At 40.8% G+C, this 24103-nt stretch overlaps 1 protein-coding gene across 3 annotated transcripts in view; it reads right to left on the bottom strand.

Moving 5' to 3' along the window:
* Mrps9 (mitochondrial ribosomal protein S9) overlaps window positions 1–24103 on the bottom strand; it is a 52090-nt gene that overhangs the window by 5569 nt on the left and 22418 nt on the right. Inside the window, exons 3-9 of one of the 3 annotated variants that reach the window (XM_036167744.1) lie at window positions 19739–19801; window positions 19629–19659; window positions 11430–11509; window positions 3242–3309; window positions 2651–2683; window positions 2444–2519; window positions 94–262 (exon numbers count right to left, since the gene is read on the bottom strand). In XM_036167744.1, the coding sequence (XP_036023637.1) occupies window positions 94–262; window positions 2444–2519; window positions 2651–2683; window positions 3242–3309; window positions 11430–11509; window positions 19629–19659; window positions 19739–19801 (520 nt within the window). The remainder of the gene's footprint in view (window positions 1–93; window positions 263–2443; window positions 2520–2650; window positions 2684–3241; window positions 3310–11429; window positions 11510–19628; window positions 19660–19738; window positions 19802–24103) is intronic. The other 2 variants (XM_036167745.1, XM_036167746.1) reach the window with 2 other exon arrangements.

Below are 24103 nucleotides of genomic sequence, written 5' to 3'. Positions count from 1 at the left end.
ATGTAAAAGTATGGGAAACCAACAGAACAAACAGGCACTGGGAGCAATCAGGTAAGAACAGTCAGTTCTTGAGTGTCCATGGACCGCTATTACCTTCGCTGGTGCTGAAGGCTTTGCCCTGCTCGTCACACTGCACCGGCTCAATCACCTGCTTTTTTGATTGAATAGTTACACTTTTGCGGAACCTCTGCACAAATTGTTCTTCGGCGGGCCCATACGGCAACGTCAATAACTTTTCCAGCAGTCGGACGAACTGCACATACTGCAGACAATAGAATTCATTAGAAGAAGCAAGTGTAATTGCATTTGCTAAAGTTTGGCTATTTTTATATACTTGATCTTTCCAATGTTGCCTTCTTGATGAATTTTGACAGGCTGACACTTCTGCATCTTCTTCATGCTGCTTTAAAAACAGCATGCAGATGCATCACTTTCCTTGTGGATCTTTAGCGCTTAAGCTTTCCTCTCAAAAAACAAAGGGATTTATCATTCAAAAAAATCAATTTCTCTGCATTATGACTAGGAAATTGATATTTAAAATTGTTTTAAAAAATATTTAGATGATCTTCAAAAGTACAACTTCTATTCTGTCAATAGAATTGCATTAAAAGGAACATTAGAAATAATTTCCAGTTTGTTATAAATAACGGAAGAGTCTGATTTTTGAGAAAATGTTCCCCTTAAGTTATATTTCATAATACATTTGGCAAATATATTTTTGGCTGTTCAAGCTGTGTTACTTTAATGTTTATGATTTCCTTTAAAACCGAACAATCAAGCTATTTAAAAATTCAAGAGATACTTGACTTAAAGGGCAGCCTCTTGAAATAAATTATCCTTGCTACTCTGTGCATTTTTTTTAATAGTTCTTGAACATGTGATTAGAAAGTAAACAACTTGGTATTAACCCCTTAAAATTAGAAGCCAGAATAATCACTTAGAGTGTCTGTGGAGAAGGAAACAACCATACTTAAGAGCCTTAGTTAATATGGATCATGGAGCCCAGTTTTTGATGACTTATTTGTTCCTTGCCAACCCTAAAAGTCATACCCAACTTTGCCACACTTGCCTTCCCAGTGACTCTCCTTCAATGGTAATGTGAAATTAAGAATCTCCTTAGTCTGATTAGTATTAAAACAACTGCTCAAACACAGCTTCCTGGGAGACAAGGAAAAGAGAAGGCATGCACATTCTAAGTCAGCATGGAGAACTTGCACACCTATGGTTCATGCTGCTAGGCCTTTTCCTCTTCCTCCCAGTCATACAGCTCTGTCCTTGGACTCAGCTAGGCTCACAATTCCTTCACTGTGCATGGCACAGCTTTGTTCATGAACTAGGCTATGGTTTAGGAAGCCACACAGCACTCCCACTACCCTCAGCTTTATTATCACAGACACAACTTCCAGGACTTCTGCTAATACCAGGCATTCTGAATACCACCTACACTCTGTTTTGTATTAAAGCCCTTAGAGTATTCCCCAACTGGAAAAACAGACAAAAATCCCTGAATTTTACAAAAATCAGAATGGTGGCTGGAAAACATGATTCACTGAAGACACAGAGATCTTTCCAATTCAATTCACACACAGCAGGACTTAGCAGTTAAGATCCTAGAAATCACCTCCAGATTTGCCACCAACCAAATTCCTGACCCCTTGTCTAAGCAAACTGCAACAAGCAAGGGACACAACATAAAGCCTGTGGTGGCAAGGCACCAGCACTACTAGCCATTGCCACAGCAGGATCTGTGTATAAATCTTCTCTCTTATACATCTAAATATGTAATACATCCAACTTCCCTGATAATGATGGGCTCTATTATAACACTCCACACAATAAGTACAATTAAGACCTAAGACAGGGTCCTGAATTTTACAGGACACAGATTCACAGAAGGCATTTGTTCACCTTGGATTCCTGGGTGACTCTCCCAGGATTCTGTCAGGTCTGGGGTGAGGTTTAGGAAAATGCAGCGTAGAGCCAGCATTCTAAGTGTCTGTGACACAGCTGATGTACAGCTCCCAAGATAAAACCCACTACTGCCCTCATGGACCCAGCACATGAATATGGTAAGGCAGGAAGTTACACACCGCACGAAGGTGACCACATGCTAAATTCTTTCCTATCTGACGGCTGCCTGCATTCACCATTAGCTCATAAAATTAACTATTGGCCTTACTGAAGAGAACAAAAACCAACATCTGCCGTACTCCCTGTAACAACTGGCAGAGGACATGAGGGCACTCACAAAAGGAAAAGGAGGATCTGGAGACAAATGTGTCACTTTCCTGACTGCAGAAATCAACAAGGGCGGTATGAGAACAAGGGTAAGTGTCTAGGGAACACCTGGCTCTGAGGAGCATCACTATTAGGATCTTAATACAGCAATTGTCTGCATTCTCATGACACAGGTCCCCTTAAATTAAAAAGATTAATTACTCACATCTTGATCTGACAGTTTTTCCACTAACATTTCTTCTAGTTCCTCCTTAATCAGCCATCTGCTGCCAATCAGGTCTCTGTTAAAATATCACATATATTTTTAATTAAGCATGCAATTAGAGTTATATCACAAAAGATCCTACATACAGTAGTAATTTATGATGTGGAGACAAATTTTCATGCTATTCAAGGATACTCCTACACATACCGTTTTGGAGAAACACTCCATTCTCTCGACCTACTTTAGAAACACACTGTGAGTAAAGGTTTGAAGAGTTAAATGTGTTATTCTGAAATTCATTTAAAAGCTACCATACCAGATTCCTTCAAGCTTACGATTGTGCCTGGGTAATTTACTAAGAAGACATAAAGGGTATAGTGCTTCCCTATCAACCAACTGAAGTAGTAATAAAGTCCTCATTTAAAAAAAAAAAAAAGCCACAGCCACAAGTTGAAAAGTGAATAAGATGTCTTGTACAAGAACAAATACACGAGTAAGGCCGTGGAAAGCTGATGATCAGGTTGATGAATCTGATCAATCCGCCAAACATAAATACAACCACTAAAATATGCAAATGCTGAATAAGAGTGCAGCTATACACAAAGCAGAGAACATCACCAGCCAAAAGTGATTAAATACCACTTTTCCACAAGTTTGGAATGAGGTAACACAAAAATAAGCTCAGTGTGTTTCCTCTTAAATAAAAACCACCCATTTAGAAACTTACCTTTAGTGACTATTGCTGAAATACTGTCCAAAGTTTTGGCATCATACTCGCAATGAATGGCAAGAACTTACCTGGGCTCAGTTTTTCCTGAAAGTGGACTTCTGTGTGTTTCTAGCTGGAGGATCTTTCCATACACTTCCTAAAGCAAACAAAATACCCAGCTAAAATGAGAGAGATGGTACAGTATATTATCAGTATTCCTGATAATACATTTGATCACTTTCCTGAGCACCCCTTATTGTAAGTGCTCCCTCCTCAGTCCAGTTTCAGAGTAAGAAATGTGTTTCAATAAAACGTCATCTGAACCAAGGGGCAGTAATCATAATGAGAATTTACAACACTCTGACTGCCTTAAAAATGTCTATAACAACTTGTAAATTCCACACCTGTGAGTAATGGCTAAAACAACCAAACCCACGTAAACTATGTCTTTTCCTTAACAGTTTCACAAATAGGATACAAATATTCCTTAAGAAAAAAAAATCCATGGGTTGGGGATTTAGCTCAGTGGTAGAGCGCCCGGGGTTCAATCCTCAGCTAAAAAAAGAAAGAAAAAAAAAATCCTAAGTTAGGTAGCAATATGCCCTTTACACTTAGACCCAGTGAACTTAAGGCATCTCTAGCTTGGTAACTACCTACCTAAAATCTACTCTTACAATCTCAGATTTTAAAAGTCTAGTTGACTGTGGTTAGGGTACTTTGAGCCTGTGGGTATGCAGTGCTAGGGACTGAACTCCGGTTTTCACTTTTGCTAAGCAAATGCTCTGCCCTTGGGCTTCTCGGCAGCTAACACACATTAGAACAAAACTCCATGTGGGCAGCAGATCACAACGTTTTCAACACACGGGTTTCTAAAAAGCAGTTCTTGGCACTCCCAACAGATCAAGGCTTCCAGGGAAGGAACCTTCGTCACCTGCAGTGAGTGGACAGACACAGCATGTCAGTGTGCAAGTGACACTGCCTGAGCTGATGCTCCGGGAAAAGTCAACTAGCCCACGGACCTGAGACTGCAGTGGCCAGAGACATGGCTTCCAAACACAGATAGGACATGAAGCTTGTGAGAACACCAACATGGTCAGAACACACCTTCCTCTCTTTGAAAGGTTTCTTTAACTTTCTACAGTAACCAAGGCAACTACTGTCCCACTAGCTGACCTTCCTCTTAGATGAATTTCAAGTCAAAGTTCAGGCTGGTAAATTAACCATTTCCAAAGACTTTCCAGCAGTTTCCATTTACATTTTTTCCTAAGTTCTATGTATTATTGTGTGTGCATATGCATGGTCTGTATATGGGTGCATGTGTGGAGGCCAGGGGATGCCTCTGTAGAGCCTGCTCTTCTCTCCCATTTCCACATGGGTTCTAGGGACTGAACTCAGCAAGTGCCTTCACCCAACTCATCTAGTCAGCCCCATTTTCACTTCAAGTCTGTATTTTTCTATGAATATTCTTTCACTATGCCGTTTCCTTCCGGTGTTGTTTATACTCATAGTTACTCACACATGATTTAAGTAAACACTTGTGAAAGAAAGCATGACAAGTGTGCATCAGATGCCAAGCACAGTGTTCCGCTAACGGATGACAAATGTCTGGACTGGGTGAAGCCCAGCAACCCGCTGCTCCCTAGGCTGCTTCAACAGGAGGTTCTAGACCATGAATCTGGTGCCGGGCACGCAGGGACTCTCCGATGCCCTATACTCCCAGCTGCACGCACCCTTTTGAATAAGAAAATGTGTGCAAAGAACTTAACACAGTGATTGGCCTACAGCAGTGGCCAAACATGTTTTCAAGAGTCAGGTAAGTGGGACCCGTGTGCTGGTGCCCCTCTTCCATGCATTCTCTCTGTTAGTGTAAGAAACAGCCCTTCAGAGTCTGCCTTGTGGTTAGCTAAAAACAGCAGTTCTCTGCGAAGTAAATTCTATAGCTTTAATTCCCTGAAGAGATGTGTTCCGATTTGCATAGAAAAATCCTTGAGGGCATAAAAAATGCCAGGAACTGTCAACATCACAGATTATCACTGGTAGCTTCTTGTATATTGTTACATTTCCACTTAATTTTTAAGGGACACTAAAGAATTAGAATGACCCCACCTACTCTAAGCTTATATACTGTACTTAATAGTGTAATTTCAAATATGACAGGAATAACCCAGATGTGAAATGCTGAATCATTAATCACAGCTATGATTAATATTTCATAAAATCAAAGCAAGCCTATCCACCCCTTGTGCCATCAGATTTCCATAATGTATGAGTCAAATTTAGAAGGTGCCTTAATTTGAAAATACCAGATGCTCAGGTTAGAAAAGGAATTCTTAAACTAAAAGCTCTTCCTGGAGCCTGAGCAGTATGAATCTCAGTATCCTTCCTTCCCAAATTTGTTTGGGTTATACCAATAATGTGGAAATTCCATTTTATGAAGGGTAAACAAATAACAGTTCATTGGAGGGCAGCATAGGAAGAGACAATTGCATTTGGTATACAAAATAGTAAGTAATAGTAACTGCCATTTTAGATAGTTCAGTCCCCGACGGTAATCTGTTATAGAATCACAGAGAATCAACTTCTTAAGTAGTAACTACCTCAAGTGTTTTGGCCATTGGTGTAAACAAAATCACATGAATTAAGCACCAATGTAACTCAGAGAGGTTGTAAGTGGCATGTTTCTCTTGCAGATTCCTGCCACCTCTCTGTGAATGGTCGACCTTTCAAGAAGGCCACTCACATACAGTGCCAAGAGTTTTCACTTCAGGTCACATGAACCACTCTGGGAAGCTCACTGCCAGCAGCAAGGACATGAGAGCGCTTAGGACTCACATCCCACAGGTTTTTGCTTCTTGAATTAAAGCCATACATTGTAATATTTGTACCAAAAGAAGTAATCTCATCAAATAACAAAGGTAGCAAGTTAAATCCTATTTTTAAAACACTGTTTTCCTAACTATACACTTTGAGCATATAAAGTATACAATAGTAATTATTCATATATGAAGAAAACGTACACTGAAGATATCTCTAGACTACTGAATTAACTCCTGCTGCCAAGAAGTCTTAAGTCAACAAGTATATAAATATACCCCAGCATGGTACAGGGCTTTTAAAAAACAATCACTACAAAGTCCTTAAACAGTTACTCTGTAACAGTTATTTTAATTCCATTTTTAAAGACAATGACATTATATCCAAGAGCTTTAAATATTTAGAAAAATATAAGCCAAGCACAAATGCCATGATACTTTGTCCTAGGACCTGGTTTGCAGTCTATAGTGGCTTCATAAAGCAGCCCACTCCTGATAGGCTGCTGTCCTTAGGTAGAACTGGGGTTACTTAAGTCATCAAAGAAAGCCTGCAGAATCTCTGAAGTGCCAGTGAGTTCTTTCACAAGGCAAGTGAGTTCTGTTGATGTAAAGCTTCCAGAGATCGGAATGGCAGGTTTTCATTCTTGGTTTGGATTTCTTTTTCTTAACCCAGTAGTGTAAGTATATAATGAGCCACTTAGTCCTTCATTTTTCACGCTTTTAGTGTGTGTGTGTGTGTGCGTGTGTGAGTGACCATGCAGTTCCTTCAATTTAAAGAAGCTTGAATTGAAAAGACTCCATTATTTACTTGCAAACTGTAAGTGAACTTTCTGCACAATATTCAGTTTGCACTCTCAGTTTCACAGTCCTGTTTCTGGCTTCCCCTAAAAGTCTGGGATAAGCTTATGTAAAACTTCTTGAGTCCTGACTGTATGAGTTACAGCAAGCCTAAAATGGAGGTTTTATCTCCCTGCTTTGGAAAACTGTGTCTGAATAATGCTGGCAAGGACAGTATATAGATTTCACGATTTTGCATGGCCTGCCCCAGCATGGGTTTCATAGGACATCAAAGTGTTCTGCTTACAAAGGACTGCAGGCCATGCCTCTTGAGCAACAATGTATAAGGCATACAGATTTCTTTACTCACACTCTTTCCTGAGGTGACACCCTACTTACTAAGTAACCCTTTAGTGGAGGACACCAGGGTACAACATGAAACACTTCCAAACTTGGTCCAATAAGTCTGAAAGTCCTCTTTCTTGAAGAACATTTCAGGGAAAGTGCACTCCAGACATGTCATAGTAATTAAGATTTGACAGAAGGGTCCTGTGGTGGTCTGAATAGGTATGGCTGCCATAGACTCATGTTTGAGTGCTTGGCCAATAAAAATGGCACTATTACGAGGTGTGTGCATTAGGTATGGCCTTGTTAGAGGAACTAAGTCACTGTGAGGGCGGGTTTTGAGGTCTCTTATGCTCAAGCTATATCCAGTGTGATAGACAGTTCACTTCCTGTGGCCTGCAGATCAAGATGTAGAACTCTCAGCTCCTTCTCCAGCACCACGTCTGCCTGCATGCTGCCATGCTTCTCACCATGACAACAATGGACTAAACCTCTGAAACTGCAAGCCAGCCCCAATTAAATGTTTTCCTTTATAAGAGTTGCCATGGTCATTGTGCCTCTTCTCAGTAACAGAAACTCTAAGACAGGTCCCCATGTAAAAGTCAGATAACCATCTCTCATAGTGAACTGTAAATGACTTCTGCTACAGTCTGAATAGTGTTGTCCCTACAACCCAAGGCCCATGTATGAAGGCTGTGTCCAGGGTGATGCTATTGAGAAGAGGCACCTATAGGAAGTTGGGACCCATAACCCCTCTGGTCATGGGAAACATGACTCTGAAAGGATCTATGGCCCCTGATCTCCTTTATCTTTCACTTCTCCACTGCAAGATGAGCAGCCTTTTCACACATGCCCAGAATAGGGGCCAATTTACTGACTAAAATTCCCAAAACTGTGCCAAAGAAACATCCTCTTTTTAAGTTATTAGAGGTAATATTTTAAATAGTATAGGTGAAAGAAAACCAATAATTTTCAACTCACTTCTAGTAAGTGAATTCTAAGAACACAGTCCACTACTACATCTGCCACCAAGACAGCCATCCTGGGCAGGCTCACACTGCCCAGGCCACGGCAGCCCACACTCCTAGCCCAGCCCTCTAGCCATCTCACTGAGCTGTGCATACAGGGTCTCACTAGGCCAGCCACAACTTGCATCTCTGCTCTATGGCAATTCTGATTTTGCAGTGCTAGGGACAGAGTCCAGAGCCTCACACTTACTAGGTAAGTGGTTTGCCAGAGCCACACCCCTACTTTCTTTTTCAAACAGACCCATGTAACGTCCTTAAACTTCTTCTCTTCCATTTATTTTATTTTCTCTTTCTTCTGTTCTTGACACCTAGGCTACAGCTTCTCATGCTGGAGAAGTATACAAGTCCTACTGTTTAAACAGCTGCTGAGGGAATGGAGTCCCTCAGTCCAGAGAGCAGGTCCAGCCAATGCTGCCAAGTACCTAGCCAGTTCCTTTCAGCTATGCAGTGCTACTCTACAAAACCCCAGGGAGACTCCTACTTCCTGAAACCCTTTTCATTGTTTAAGTTGTGGCGTTAGGATGGTTTACAGCTCTTCACTATACATGTACATCTTGCTAAATGGGTTTTTACTGATTTTCCAAGGATCCTGAAGATATAGGAGTCACTATGTCCACAGAAAAATTGGGGGCCCTGCTGACCTACAAATGAACCCTTAGAGTGTGACACAAAGTGGGAGCACACCACAGACCAGTAAGATTTCCTTCATTTACACATCCCCATCATGGTTCATTTCCTGATCAGAACAAAGAAACTACACGTTTCTTTTCATTGTCATTTTATCTCAAAGACAGGTTCTTGCTGAATTTCTCTGCTGGCCTGGAATTCAATGTGCAGGCCAGGCTGGCCTTGAACTTGCAGCAATCCTCTTGCCACTGCCCTACAAGTGCTAAGGTTACATGTATGTGCCATGTCTAGCTGTATGCCTTTTTTTTTTTTTTCCTTTTCTAGGCTCTGGCTGGCCTAGAAATCACTATGTAGACTGAGCTCCCCCTGCCTCTGCCTTCTGAGTGTTGAGATTAAAGGTGTGCAGCACCATGCCTACCTTTTTCTTACATGCTGTTCTTAACTGTAGTGTGCACTAGGGTTGGCTATCTCTGACTAGTTAGAGAGCAGCATGTACACTTCCCATGCAAACAGCCACCCATACTAAAAGACTCAGCACAATTACAGACAGTAGGAAAGGTTAATGGAGCTCAGAAAGGTCTCCTCACACAGCTGCACACAGCCATGAGATCTGTTCCTTGTCAAAAAGCCCGACCACAGACTGCCCTGCCTCGAACAATTATAGCTGGTCACAGATATGGGAAAAGCTGTTTTGGCTGAGTGTCTTTTCCCCTGTCATCCTGAGAGAAAATTATATCGACAAAATCAAATGGTGGCCATGAAGCTTTTTCCTAAGGCTTGGCAGTCTGCCAGTCTCCAAGGGCTGCTCCTGGTGCTGCCCAGAGCGGAGAGAGGGCACCCGATTCCAGGATGAAAGGCTGCAAACTGGTCCGTTTCACAGTTGGACCTTATGTGCAGTGCTCACTTCGGCATGAAGGTGCTCCTGCAGGCCGAGCAGTGCACACTTCTCTGAGACTTGAGTCCGAGCACTCAGAAGCCAGTCATTTGTGTGTTTTAAGAGCTGACATGGGTGTGACTGCAGCCATAGTTAATGGCATGGCTGTAAGTGATGCTGATGTGAGTGAGGGGCAAGCATTTAGGATTTCCTGAGATAACTAAAATGTAAAAGCCCAAAGACTCTCTCCTATGTGCAACAAAGGCCAGCCCAATCCAAGGGAAGAACATTTATTAGTCAAATATAATTTGACATTTCAGTCAGAGGATGGTAAAATTCTAACACATCAGTTTCTGGAGCAATACCTTTTAAAGTACACAAGCAAACTAAAAGTAAAGCCAGGCCTCTTACACAATGTGTAATTTCTTCATTATGATGGAATGCAACAAAATATCTTGCCCTTGGGTTGCTCCATTTCAGCCAAAACAAATGCAAATGACTTGTCAGATGACAGCTGTTTGATAAGGCTCCTCTGTAAGACCTGCGCGCTTTACTTTTTCCCGTGAAACTTGGGATGAAGGCAGAAGGCAGGAAGAGAATTAATGTAGCATACAGTCTAAAGGCAATGCTACAACCGTGATTAAGTAGAAAAGTTAAAAGGCACAGATTTTCCACAGCTTCGCTGCGTGCAACCCATCCGTGTAACAAGTTGACAGGCCTAGCGCGTCAGCTCCATCATCCCCTCCGACAGCTAAAACGCAGCGCTGCATCCCTTTTCAGGGAAAATTTGCGTCTGCACCATGAAGCGTTGTACATTATTTCTTAGCACTGCAGGGGGCTCAAGTCCATATGGAACCTTCACAAATATTACCACAGATCAAACCAGCGGCGTTTGGAGGCAGATTTGACATACCTATTTAAATGAGCAGCAGGGGTCCTCGGGCAGCCGCGGGCTGTGCACGGGAGCCTCCATGGAAGCTGGAGCACAGCCCCATTACTCAGCAAAGACACACTGTACATTTGCCATTCATTTCATTTCTGCCAGGGCAAGCAGCTCATTTGCCCAAGGTCAACAAAAAGCGAAAAGAAGGTTTTCTTTTTTTCCCTAAGAAATAAATGTACCTGACAACTGGGGATTTTGTCCTTTGGGTTTGTGAGGCACAAATAAACAGCAGATATGTCTAAAGGCAGAGGAATGCGTGTGGACTCCAGTCTCTGACTGTGGATGGGGAAGCCCCATAAATATTTCTATAGCTTTAAAAATCACATTAGGGATAAAACACACACTATGTTCGAAAAATAAAATGGGTTCTGTCTGTCAAAATGGATAGTGGCATCCAACTTTTTGTTCTCACAGCAGTTTGGGGACCACCCTCAAATTCACACACTATAAAAACAGCTCTCTTTGAAGGCAGCAAGACAAAACCTTCCCAGTATACTCCAAAGCCAAAGCACAGTAGGACCTCACTCTTGGCCTGTTGTTGTGGCCTGGATTCTCTCTCACACACTGCATTAACTATTGGAAGGCCGAACTTTAATAACAGAGGCAAACCAGACAGCTGTCTGGAGGGGGGCATAAGACCTCACAATCCGACAGCACACAGTACCTGGCCCTCCTTGCCCACCTTCAAACTGCACACAGGAGGATTACTGAGAGAACCTGAGCTATGAGCAAGAGCATTTTCTGGACAAACATACTGTTGCAACAGCAGTCTGCTGACCTCAACAAGTCCTCCTCTGCCCATTAGGAGATAGTTCTGATGCTAAGAGAAGTCTCCAGTGTAGTTTACAGCTTATGAATGAATATACTTACGTGCATTAGTGAATAGTATGACTGTTTGCCAGTATAGAAGAGAAAATGAAATGGACGGCCATCTTCTCCCCACTGGATTGCTAAGGAAAACAAAACCATTCAGAGATCAACCAAACTGAGTCTGACTATAGCATGGGACACATCTGTGATTCAGAGTGACATACCAAAAGTATCTAAAATACCAAAAGTTTTCACATTGAAAACTCATGCATTTAGCATGTTTAATATGTAAATGCTTAGGATATTTACTGTTTCATATCAATTAGCATAAAACAATGTCTGTATTTAATATAATATTCTGCTGTGAAGTTCTATTTCATTTGTTTTAAATAAAATCTCATAAGACAATCAAAATCATTCTGTTAGAACAAAAATATTCAGGTCCTACATTTTTCAAGTAGGACCTTCATTTCTCGCAGTCAGTAAGTCAATGAGTGTACTTGGACAGTCGAAGCAGGCCCAGCGCAGCTCATCTGCACTGGAGAGCCTGCTTGCCACAGCAGTCATCCCAACCCCATCAGAATCTACCTCTGAGAGTTTAAAACAGCACAGACAGGGGGGCCTCAGGAAAGAGTCATACCTGCTTCCCTCACTTAACTAACCACCGAACACACTGAGACACAAACTCCTACTCTTCTGCCTACTGCCTGCTGAGCCCCTCTGGGTTAAGGACTCTATATTAGGTGAGTGTGGTGGTGCACATATGTAGTCCTGGCACCTCAGAGCACAGAAAGGAGGAACAGGGTTTGCGGGCCAGCAGAAACTGCATAGGGAAGGAAACTGTCTCAAGAGAAAAGAAGGAAAACTTACATTCCTAGGTTTACGGCACAGTATCAACTATGTTCTCTTGTCTGCTACTCCCTGTTACTTTAATTTACAGTGTCCTTTACAGCAAGAGTTTACAGACTGGATCATAGAGGGGATCTGGTACTTCAGGCAGTGTTCGCAGCCCTGGTTTCACTACTGGACCCACCAAGGAACGTCTTCAGATGGTTTTAGCCTGCTTGTCTGCCTCCTCGTGGCATGTTCTTACTATAAATATACTGTACAACCGCTGTGAGTTGAGGGTCGCTGAAGGGCCACAAGGCACTGTAAAAACAGGTTTCTTTTATCCTTCTCAAGCAACCTCCATCTCCACAAGAAAGCATACTTTAAAGTATGGGCTAAATTTGTGTTCCTGTATTTTCTCTTGGAATTCTAATCACTTTCATATTTAGGTATCAAGTGCATTACAATTTGTGCTTAGGAAGCAGAAAGCCTTTATCTGTCTGTTTTTAAACAGTAAACATTTTTCTGTTGGAATACCTATATATGCAGGCTGTTTTTCTCTCTGAGGATAATTAGTATCAGACTGTGAATACACTGAAAATGGAGAATCAACATTGAACAAGTGTGGAAAAAGTCTTAGCTAAGTTTAGACTGAAAGGAAAAGCCATGTTCTTTTTTTTTTAGGGTTTCTCTGTGTATGTAGTTTTGGTGCCTGTCCTGGATTCACTCTGTAGACCAGGCTGGCCTTGACTCACAGAGATCTGCCTGGCTCTGCCTCCCTACCTGAGTGCTGAGATTTAAAGGCGTGCGCCAGCTTCTTCTCCTTCTCTTTCTCCTCCTCCTCCTCCTCCTCCTCCTCCTCCTCCTCCTCCTCCTCCTCCTCCTTCTTCTTCTTCTTTTTTTTTAAAGTCAGGGTTTCTCTGTGTAGCCCTGGCTATCCTGGAACTCACTCTGTAGATAAGGCTGACCTCAAACTTACAGAGATCCACCTGCCTCTGCCTCTCGAGTAAAGGATTAAAGGCATGTGCTACCACCACAGGGCTAGAAAAGCAATGTTCTTACCAGCCAATGAATTACAAATGATTTAAATACTTTCCAATGCCATTTCCAGAAGCTCCATGGCTTCCACATTACCTAGTACTTGAACCTGCACAGTGCAATGATTATCACTGTACCATTCATGTACTCAGTCAGAACGTAACTGAAAACTGTGCAATCAGACAAGCATCCTGCTTATCAAGAGCAGTTATATTTGGCTAGAACCTTGAATCACAGCTCTGTGTGCACTGGTGCTCACAGTCAGACTTCATAACTGCTATGCACACACGCATAAACATACTTGATTAATTGAATCTATAGTGTCATAAATTTTAAGATAAACCATCATGTACTTTGATATACTGCAAAGTTTATTATACCATAGCATGCATCAGAACTTAATAATTAATTTTAAAGTACATTCTGTTCTTAAAGGTACTAAAATTGGAAAAGCTGGCCGATAAACTACACTGACATCGAGTGTTCTCTGTTTACTTGTCTCTGTTTTACACTACCACCACCAGCTCGCTCATCAGAGCTCTCTGCTCCAATAATTAGTGGACCATCCTCATGATTCCTTATACAAACCCCTCACTACTTGTTAGCATCTTTAAACTTAATAACAATTTGCCTAGATACCTACTAAGCATGGTCATTTAGTGATTTCTGAAGGTAGAACTGGGTCCAACAGGATAGACTTGTAATTCAAAAACCAGTTTAGATAACCAGCAAGCAGATAGCTGTGCTACAAGGACCTAGCTCTTTGCTAAGCACCAGGTGGGCGTGTCTCACTCTCCAGCTGGGGAGGGAAAAAGAAAAGAGAAACTTCGGGCTATTATCTTTCTTTCCTTCTTTTTTGCTAGCCAGGTTTTCATTTAAGGTCTTTAGCTTAATTTTCTATGAAATACTTGTCCATGTTCATGTAATTCTAAGCAGAGTCTGTTGCTGCTGATACAGGTCCCTCCCATCTGGTTTCCTATCATAGATTTCAACACAGGTAAGTTAAATTATGCAAGTAACATACTACTCTCCTAAAGATTAAAAGTAAGGATTCCTTGGCCAGAGGCATGATGAGAGTTAACAGTTCCAGACTCTTTTGTGCATTCACATATGTACACTTGCAGGAAACAACAGCATTTGCTTATTTACTTGTCATTGTGGTTTGCATTTGCTTTTACAAAAATTACAAATAATTACTTATTTTGGGGGGCATCATTGTGTAGTATGGAAGTCAGAGAACAGATTGTAGGAACCCATTCTCTGCTCCATCCATGTGGCTCTACTCATTTTGGTATTAAGCAGGGTCTGTCTCACTGTGCAGTGAAGCCTGCAGCTCACCATATAATGCAGGCTGGCCCTGACCGTGATAGCCTTCTGAATGCACCTTCTCACAATTTGACTGCTATTTTATAAACATACATAGCACTCTAATGTAGTTACACTATTACATTACAGCATTTTCTAGTTGTTTTTCCAGCCCAACTTCATGAGCTAACACATCACCTGTGTGATGATGACAGTTTATTCAGGAACCTTATAATAATTAAATTGTTTCTAATAATTGTTTTATAATACTTATACTTCCTACTCCTTAAGCTGAAAAAAAAAATAGTCTCATTACTGTTTTTATAGGGCATTATTTCTGGTTTTAGATATTTTTAAATGTTTACTGGCTACATTTATTTTTTTCATATACAAGCTGCAGGAAATTCCATGTTTATTTTTCCATTGAGCTTTTTTTTTTTTTGGTTAATTTATTTTAGAAACCAAGCCCTTATAGTTCAATTTTTCTGGTGTCTTTTTGTCAAAGAAAAGTTTTTATTTTGAAAACAATTTATTATTTTTGTCTTTTCTGTTGTTTTTTGTGACTGTCATTTTGATAGCTGGGGCTAGAGATGCCTTACTGGTTAAGGACATCTGCTACTTTTGCAGGATCTGGTTCCCAGCACCCACATGACAGCTCTTAACTGTAACTCTAGTTCCAGGGGATCTGATGCCCTCTTCTGGTCTCCAAGGTACTGCATTGATGTGGTACACATACATATACACAGGCACACTCACACTCATAAAATATTGCTAGATGTACTATCTATCTACTGGTCTAGAGTGAACTGTCTTTTATTTCTTTTTTCTTTTCCTTTTTTTGCCCCCTTAAGGGGCAGAGGGTCAAAGTTAATATAGTGCCTTTTTCTGTAACCTAGGATGATCTTAAACTCCTGACAATCTGTTCTGAGTTCTAGGATAACAGAGGTGAACCACCAGGTTTGGCTCTATCATTTGACATGTAATGTTGCTAGTGTCTCAACCCACATTTCATCATCTGGATACATCTATTTGCCAATATTCTTTAAAATGGATTTAAAAAACACATAAATTTAATCATGTCTACACACATATGCAAACATGTATTAATATAGTTGGAATCAGTATTTGTAAGATGGTTTGTGTCTCCTCAGAAAGAAAGGTGGCAATTCACGGGCTATCAGTAAGACCACTGGGTGGGAAGATCCTCAAATATTTCCACATGATTTAACATTTCACCCTTTAACTCTTTTATGGCATAAACACTTTTATAAAAGACATGATATAAAAATTTTAGGATTCAATTTTAATGTGAACTCAGACACCCAAATAATAACTTTTCAGTAATACTCTAATATAGTTTTTCATTTACATTTTATCAGTTTCTCTTAGCAGGCAACCATAATCTATGAATAGTAATTGAATTTCCTGTTGCTTGTTCTGCAGTGCTGAGGATTGGGCCCAGGGCCTTGCACAGGCTAGATGTGCTCCATCACCGATCTACATTCATTGCTTTGTCTCCCATGGCCTTGAATTTGTCACAAGGTCCTGTGTGCCATTAATTTCCCTAATTATTTGGTTTTGACATATACTCTTTATAGTTTTTGTGTCTATGATGCTGGGGATGGAACCTCATACATGCCAGGCAAGCACTCTATAACTGAGCTGCATAAACACCCATTCCTACGTGTTTCTTTTACAATTATAATGGTTAAGGCTTCCAAATAACTGCTGATAATTGATGTATACTATTTCTGAACGCAATGGGACTTAATGACACATTTAAAGATTTGACGTTTCTGTTTTCTCATGCAAAATCCTACTCAAACAAGAAAGCTTCTTTACATTTCTAGTTGAAACCTTTTTACAAAAATAAAAGGCTCCATTTTGTTCATTGTTTTCTCTATGTAAATGTTTTCTCCTTGAATCAAAAAATAATTACACTAATACACTAATGTTAAGCAAGACTTAAAGTTCTGAGAAAAATGCTCTCTGGTAGTCTTTTTTAAAAAAAGATTTATTTATTTATTATGTATACAGTATTCTGCCTGCATGCCAGAAGAGGACACCAGATCTCACTACAGATGGTTGTGAACCACCATGTGGTTGCTGGGAATTTAACTCAGGACCTCTGGAAGAGAAGCCAGTGATCTTAACTACTGAGCCATCTCTCCAGCCCCCAGTAGTCTCTTAAAATACTGTACTGTGTACTCAGGAAGCAGAGGTAAGCCTGGTCTACATAGCAAGTTCCAGGTTAGCTAGAGCTATAAAGTGAGACCCTGTTCCCCCAGGGGTGGGGATAATGGCAGGGGAGTTTTAGTTACTTTTTATGTAATTCATGTCCAAATTTCATAATTATGTGAGTTTGCAAGTGAATCTAGAAGCCTTTGTGGGTTTGTTGTTGTTGTTTTGTTTGTTTGTTTTTGTTTTTGTTTTTTTTCTACAACTACATATATACTAACAAGCTATCTGTTACTTCAAGGCAGAATAGAACTCACTAACTGGCCTACTGCTAGGCCAGTACTTTCTCAGTAAACTTGATCATCTGTGATCTGCCTGGCTTTTAGTCTACCTAGAATTTTCCTGATTGAGGTAACTGTGGCAATTAAATTACTCCAAGCTACGTGTCTGAGAGTGTGGTGGTCACACATTTGTACCATGAGTCATCACTAGCTAGGCCAAACTACATGCCCAGCCACTTCTGGGTATCTTTGAAATTAAAAATGGGGAAAGTAATAGTTTGTGCTTTAAAAAGCTGCTGTGAAAGTTTCAAGATAAAACATGAGGCACTTAGAACTGTGCCTTCCTTCTTGGAAGCTCAATAAATGCTACTGTTATTTATTACTTGGAAGAGTTTTCAAATTAGCATGAAGTTCCTGTCTTATATTCAGATCATAACAGCATAGCTAGCTATGTCCTCACAGTAGCCTCTGAATGTCTCCGTTTGAAAGTGTCAATACTGGCTAAACACAGCTTTGTGGTAAAGGATTTGTCTGCCTGGCATGCAGGAGGAGACCCAAGGTTCAATTCAACCAAAAAAAAAAAAAAAGTAATAATAATAAAAAGGAAATATGTATAATAATATTATCTGACTGACTTTATTGGCCTTCTCAAAGGTGATTCTGTGTTACAGCCACTTTTGATAGAACTGTCAAATACTTCCAGTGTGTAATTTCAAGTTTGAGTCTTTAACCCAACAGTGATATAATTCTATTGATTTTAAGTCAGAAAATTTAACTAATATAACTTCTGCTCTTGGGACTTTTTTTTTTTTTTCAATGTTTCACTTCACCATGCACAATTAATTCTATTACTATTTGGTAGTCATGAGCATAGAAAACATATTCTTTGGGTTTGTGTCTACAATACAAAACCATGATGCAGTATTTGAATTCTTTGGCCTTAAGTTAACAGCCCCACTTTCCAACCTGTCAGTGTTAAGTGTTTGGTACAGAAAGGCTCAAGGTAATCAAATCCACTTACCGGACAACAGGTTTTATCAACACAAATTAACTTTCTCGTCTCACTGAACCCTTCCCCAGCTTCCTCCAATTCCAGGCCATCAGTGCTCTTTCTTGGCTCTGTCATCAACTTGGTATGTACCTTCATTTTCCCCAATATTTTTACCACTTTCCAGGACAAGGTGTTTTATGATAACTCAATCTAGAAGCTCCCGTCTTTCAATAAACCAAGTAGTAGTATAGTACAAGCGCCATAATCTCTCTAAATCTAAAGTTCATTGTTACTTTTCTCAATACTACAAACTGATTTATGCTATAAAAACTACAATAAAATTGAGAGCAGAAAGCAGAACTGCTATTTCTGAAGGAACACTGTTAAATACACTTAGCTACAAAGTCAGATGATTCTAGCAATAGTGGCATTATTTTCAAAATCATACATAGACATTTTGCAAGGGTAGCCTGAAGCTGTGGTGTCATATTCCAGCTGCTAATAATAATGAGCACATAATACTGCGAAAGTGGTATGATTTGAAGGAACCTCAGCGGACAGAAGAGACACAACTCATAGAGATATACTAAGGGAACTAAGAGATGGAGAGAATTGGTGGGAAGTCTTCAGAGTTGGAGCAAAGAGAAGTCAATGAAAAAGGGAAGAAGAAATTGCTGCTATTCCAAACATTTATTAGCAAAGAAACTAGGTACAAGTTACCCTGCCCATACTGATGATTGGATTAGAAATCACACTGAAAATGACACTGTATGTACAAACGTGTGTGCACTTGTTTACAGCATGCATTCATTTCTTCCCAAAAAGCTATTTTGAAACAAATGATTTGTATGTTATAATCAATCATATCTAAGAATTGAGACTAGAAAACATAGGTCACATTTGGAAAGATTTCAAATAATTACACACCAAATCCAAAATAAATGTTACATCAGAGTGAAGAGACAGTCTGAGAGAGGCTCAGGAGTAAAGAGTGAGGAGAGGGTGAGAGAGAGAAAGAGAAAGAGAGAGAGAGAGAGAGAGAGAGAGAGAGAGAGAGAGAGAGAGAGAGAGAGAAATGCTCAATGAGTAAAACACTTGCCACCAAGTATGATGACCCGAGTTTGAGCCCTGGGACCCACACGGTGCAAGCAGAGAACCAATTATTCTAAGTTGTCTTCTGACTTCCACGTGTGCATGCCTATTAGTGTGTACACACACACACACACATACACACACACACACACACACACACACACACGTTAAAAGGTATTTTAAAAGAACAGAAAGGATTAAACTCCATATTCAGTAAAATTATGTCTCTAAAGGAAGAGAAACAAAGACTTCACACAAACAAGAGTTGAATGAGTCACCCATAGACCTACACTCACAAACTCTTCCCCATAGATGCCTAGAGGAATGCAGAATGCAAGTAATTAACGAGACATTAACGAAGACACAAGGCTTAACCTGATCCAACTTTCATATCCTACACAGAATCTGCAAACTCTATCCACTCACTATTATACAGAATACCTGTGACCTATTTCACATTCACTGTGACAAAACTCCTGATGTGTAACCCAAAACTATAGTAAAGGAAAAAACAAAATGAACCATCTCAGTCTTGAGCAACCTTACCTCTTTGTTTTGGAAAAATCTGTTCAGGATGCTGTAAAATAAATGTAAAATGTTATTAGGCAACTTCTATAACACATAAAAGATATTCTTTAACAAATATTTAGGATTACCTTCATTATTGGCCTGGCTTGCTTCTCAAACAAACCACTTGGAAAAAGGTAAGCAATAGCTCTCTGAAAATACAAATAAAGGTTAATTAACAACTGTTATAAAAATATGTTCAATTTATAACCAAGATGCTTTCAATATATCAGATATGGAACTAGACTTTCCTATGTATTATGTCATTTCAAGTGACAAAGCACATTTACTAAATATACATCCCCAAAAGAAAACAACACCAAGGCCTGTAATTATTAGCCCGGCCATTGACAACTCTCAAGTGTCACATCAAACTAGAGGTGCTCCTTCACAAACCCTGTGGCACTGTGCTCAGGGCATCATTCCAACCTCAGGCCAGGGGGAGCACTGCGACAAGCAGGCTTGTGTTTCATTCACTGTGACATACTGGAGAGAAACAGTTCACAGGACAGATTTATCTTGGTTCATCACTGCAGTAAGCTGTGCCGGATCCATGGCTTTGGTTTGAGCCAACACAGAATATCTGTTGGGAAAGCGTGGCAGACAACTTTTACCTCATGGTGGCCAGGAAGCAGAGAGAAACAAATGAAGGGCTGGAGACAAGGCTTGCACTTCTCTGGCACACCCCACAGCACCTGCTTTTTCCAGCAGGCCCAGGCCTCTAGGAGTCTTAGCATCTCCTTAAACAGCACTCAGATGGGATAGCACTCTGAACACACGAATCTGGGGGGCAGTTCTCACTCAAACCAGGGCATCCACCATGCTCGCTTGGTATTTTTAGGTAATGTTTTAATTTACCCTACAGTCCTGAGGACTGAACATGGGCCCTCAGTCACACTGAACACGCACTCTCCACTGATCTACCCCGGTCCTGGTGAGGTTTTAAAGTACTACTTTTCAAACAAGTCCTCACAAGGAATATGACTGCCCTTCTTAGCCAAGGGCCACTGCAGCGCTCTGCCCTCACACAGGCCTTTGAGCACCCCTGGCTCATCCCCATTTACACCAGTGCTTGGACAAATTCACACACACAACACCCCTGCCCAGGACGATCGAACATCAAAAAGAATGGCAATACCCTACAGCACGCTTAGTAAGTGGGTATACATGCATGTAAGTCTGGTAGGCAAGTACACATACACACTGGAGTGAGGGGCAGGGAAAAAAGAAAGCCGCTAACAGAACAGTACCAAGCAGAAAAGTAGAAGAGATGGCACAGTCAGTCATAATAAAGGCCCTGGGTGACATGCAGTCAGGGGCCGGGAAACTCAGACTCAAGTGTCACACTCCTATGTTAGCTACTTCGCCGTTGCTTTGACAAGCACCACGACAAAAGGCAACTTATTGTGGCTCACAGTTCCAGAGGAGTTAGAGTTCCTCAGCCCCTTGTGTGGAAGCATGGCAGTAGTCAGGCCTGGCAACTGGAGCAGCAGCTCAGAGCTCCTGTCTAAACCACAAGCAGGAAATAGATCAAACTAGCAATGGCGTAAGTCTTCAAATGCTCGAAGCCCACCTCCAGTGACGTACTTCCTCCAACAAGGCCAGACCAGACCGAAGCCTCCCAAACAGTGCCACCAACTGGACACCAAGTATTCAAATGCCAGAGACTAAGAGGGACATCTTATTTAAACCACCATGCTTCCAGACTGCTTGCTAGGGACAAAGGGCAAGGGATCTTAGTAGTCCAGGGGAACTACGAAGAAGGAAAAGGACAGTTGCATCAACGGGGGAAGCTGTGTGCCTCCCAGCGTGAAGCTGTAAGGGTGAAGCTGAGGACTGCCTTCATGCGTTCTAAGTCTGATCAGGAGGAAGCAAGCACAACTCCAGAACGTGCAACAGCTGGGCAGGTGGTCTAGAATCTGAACTACTAAACAATTAGGGGCAATCTGGAAAATTCAAATAGAGACCATTTACATAAATGACATTATAGAACCGCTCTATTAGAAGTGACAGTTGTACTGAGGGTGATAATGGCATGGAGGGTATATGTTTAGGCGTTTTACTGATATGTTCAGGAGTTAAGTTTGTGACACATGATTTTCAATGGATCAGTTAAAATTATTCTACACAGAGGCAAAGGAAATGTGGAAAACATTGTCAGATTTATCTATGTGAAGAGCATGTATTCAATAAGCATTCAAATTTCACGGAAATTTGAAACATTTCAAAGTTAAAAGGTAGTAAAAAATGTCAAAAACTTTTAAATAGTACAGACTTTCCCACGCCCACCCTGTCCGAAGGCCATCTCTAGCCTATATATAGCATCTGCAAGGCCTCGTCTACAAAGCAACTCCAAGGTTGTGAGCATCGTGGCAAGGCCCAGGTTAGAAGAGCACAACCATATTAGACTACGGACGCCTGTCAGCTCCGAAGCCATTCATCCTCCAATGAGCATCAGGCTATGAGCGGCCTCACTTCCTAGCATGAAACTGACTAACTCCTGTGATCACTGAATAATCCTAAAGGGAGATGCAAACCTAAGAATCCACACTTCCATATTTTTCAAGCATGGTAAACCTTGGAAAAATCATAAGAAAGTTTACTGGTAGAGGGTGTTTAGAAAAGAAAAAGAAAATCACTGCAATGATGGCTAGGATGCAGAAACAACCCCCTCAAATACAAGAACAAGTGAACAAAGAACCTGCTGGAAATATTCTGAAATTCAGTCAAAAGGTGGATCTAACTTAAAGAGAGAAACCCAATGTTATAATGTAGTTAAAAAATAAAAAAGGAAGGGAATGGATAAAAATGAGAGAGCACAGTAAATAAAACAAGCCAGTTGTTTGTAAATTAAGTGAGACTATATCCCAACAGCCAAGACAGTTCTCAGCATGCTGCCTGCATCTGCTTATCATGCATGGGATGGTGCTGATATGACCTAACCTATTACTTCCATCCATCTCCTATGGGCATTCGATGCAGATTTTCTCCCCCCCCCCCCCCCCCAAATTCTGAAGCAAACAAAGGACTCACTGGCTTTAACTGAAAACATAATTTTGTTGCTTTATGGGTTCACTTAACTCCCAGTTAGCACACAGTTGTCTAGTGAATGCATTTTTAAAACAATGACTAAATAAGAACAAGACTACATTAGTGTTGTGTTGACTGGTCTCCAGTGTGTTGTGGGCAGAACACTAGGTGTTACAACAGGAAAACCTTGACATCCTTCCACCGCCGAGAAAGAGGCAGGACAGAGACAGAAGAGCACAGTACTTCACTACCACTCTAGTAATCTGAGTTGTGGGCTCAGAACAATTACTTTAAAAAGGCAGCGCTAAGTGGGCACTCAGTAAATTTTATATGAACACAAAATTTTCAGTTTATAGAAACCACATTATTCTTCATGTTAGTTGAAGAATAAGTCATGTATTTATTAACTCTATTTTACAGATGACTCCTCAGTTAAGTAACAATACACAGTCTAAAAATACCTTGAGTCCTGAAACCTGAGATTGAATTCTGGAATTTGCTCTTCCAGTTCTCTCAGATTACAGATTTACTTCTTTTCTGGCTTTAAAGGCATACAGCTATTTAGCAGTAAAATTAACAAAATTTCCCAAAGAAACAAAGTTTTATTTAACAAATATTTAACCCAAACTGACTCTAGGCACTTGGCAGTTTAGGAAGATGAATAAGATATAGCCTCCAACTTCATCCTGTCAGGAGACAAAGAATCTATGGTGTCAGATACAGGAGCTGATGTATAAAACAGATTAAAAGCAGGCAGTGGTAGTACACGCCTTTAATCCCAGCACTCTGGAGGCAGAGGCAGGAGGATTTCTGAGTTCGAGGCCAGCCTGGTCTACAGAGAGAGATCCAGGAGAGCCAGGGTGGTTATACAGAGAAAGCCTGTCTAGAAAACAAAAACAAACAAACAAACAAAAAAACAACCAAACAACAACATGACTTGCAGCTATCACAATCACAAAGGGTTCCTTAATACGAACTATTGTCACATTTGTGAGCAAACTAATATGAATGAGCCAGCTAAATTAGACTGTACAAATTATGGCGACATCTAGGCCAATATATAACTCTCAATTCTCAAATCCAACCCTGTCCTTAGACATATCCATCCACGTCCTGTAATAGCTCCCCTTTCCAGAGATTTCTGTCTAGACTATCATTTCAATCCTGCAACTGCTTCAACACCACGAACAAGACAACTTATAGAAGAAGGAGCTTATTTGGCTTATGGTTCCAAAGGGATAAGGTCTGTCACAGCAGGGAAATGTGGCACCAAGTGTCGGGCACAGTGACTGGAGAGGAAGAAGAGGTAAACACAAAGCACAGGGCACTTGACGGTGTGAGTTTTTACACTCTCACAGCCTGTCTCCAGTGACACACATCCTCCAGCAGACCACATCTCACAAGCCTCCAAAAATGTCGTCTTC

Source organism: Onychomys torridus, chromosome 18 (assembly GCF_903995425.1).
Source record: "Onychomys torridus chromosome 18, mOncTor1.1, whole genome shotgun sequence".
Classification (NCBI taxonomy): Eukaryota; Metazoa; Chordata; class Mammalia; order Rodentia; family Cricetidae; genus Onychomys; species Onychomys torridus.
Note: the sequence above shows the minus strand (reverse complement) of the source record. Positions and strands in the feature narration are given on the sequence as shown.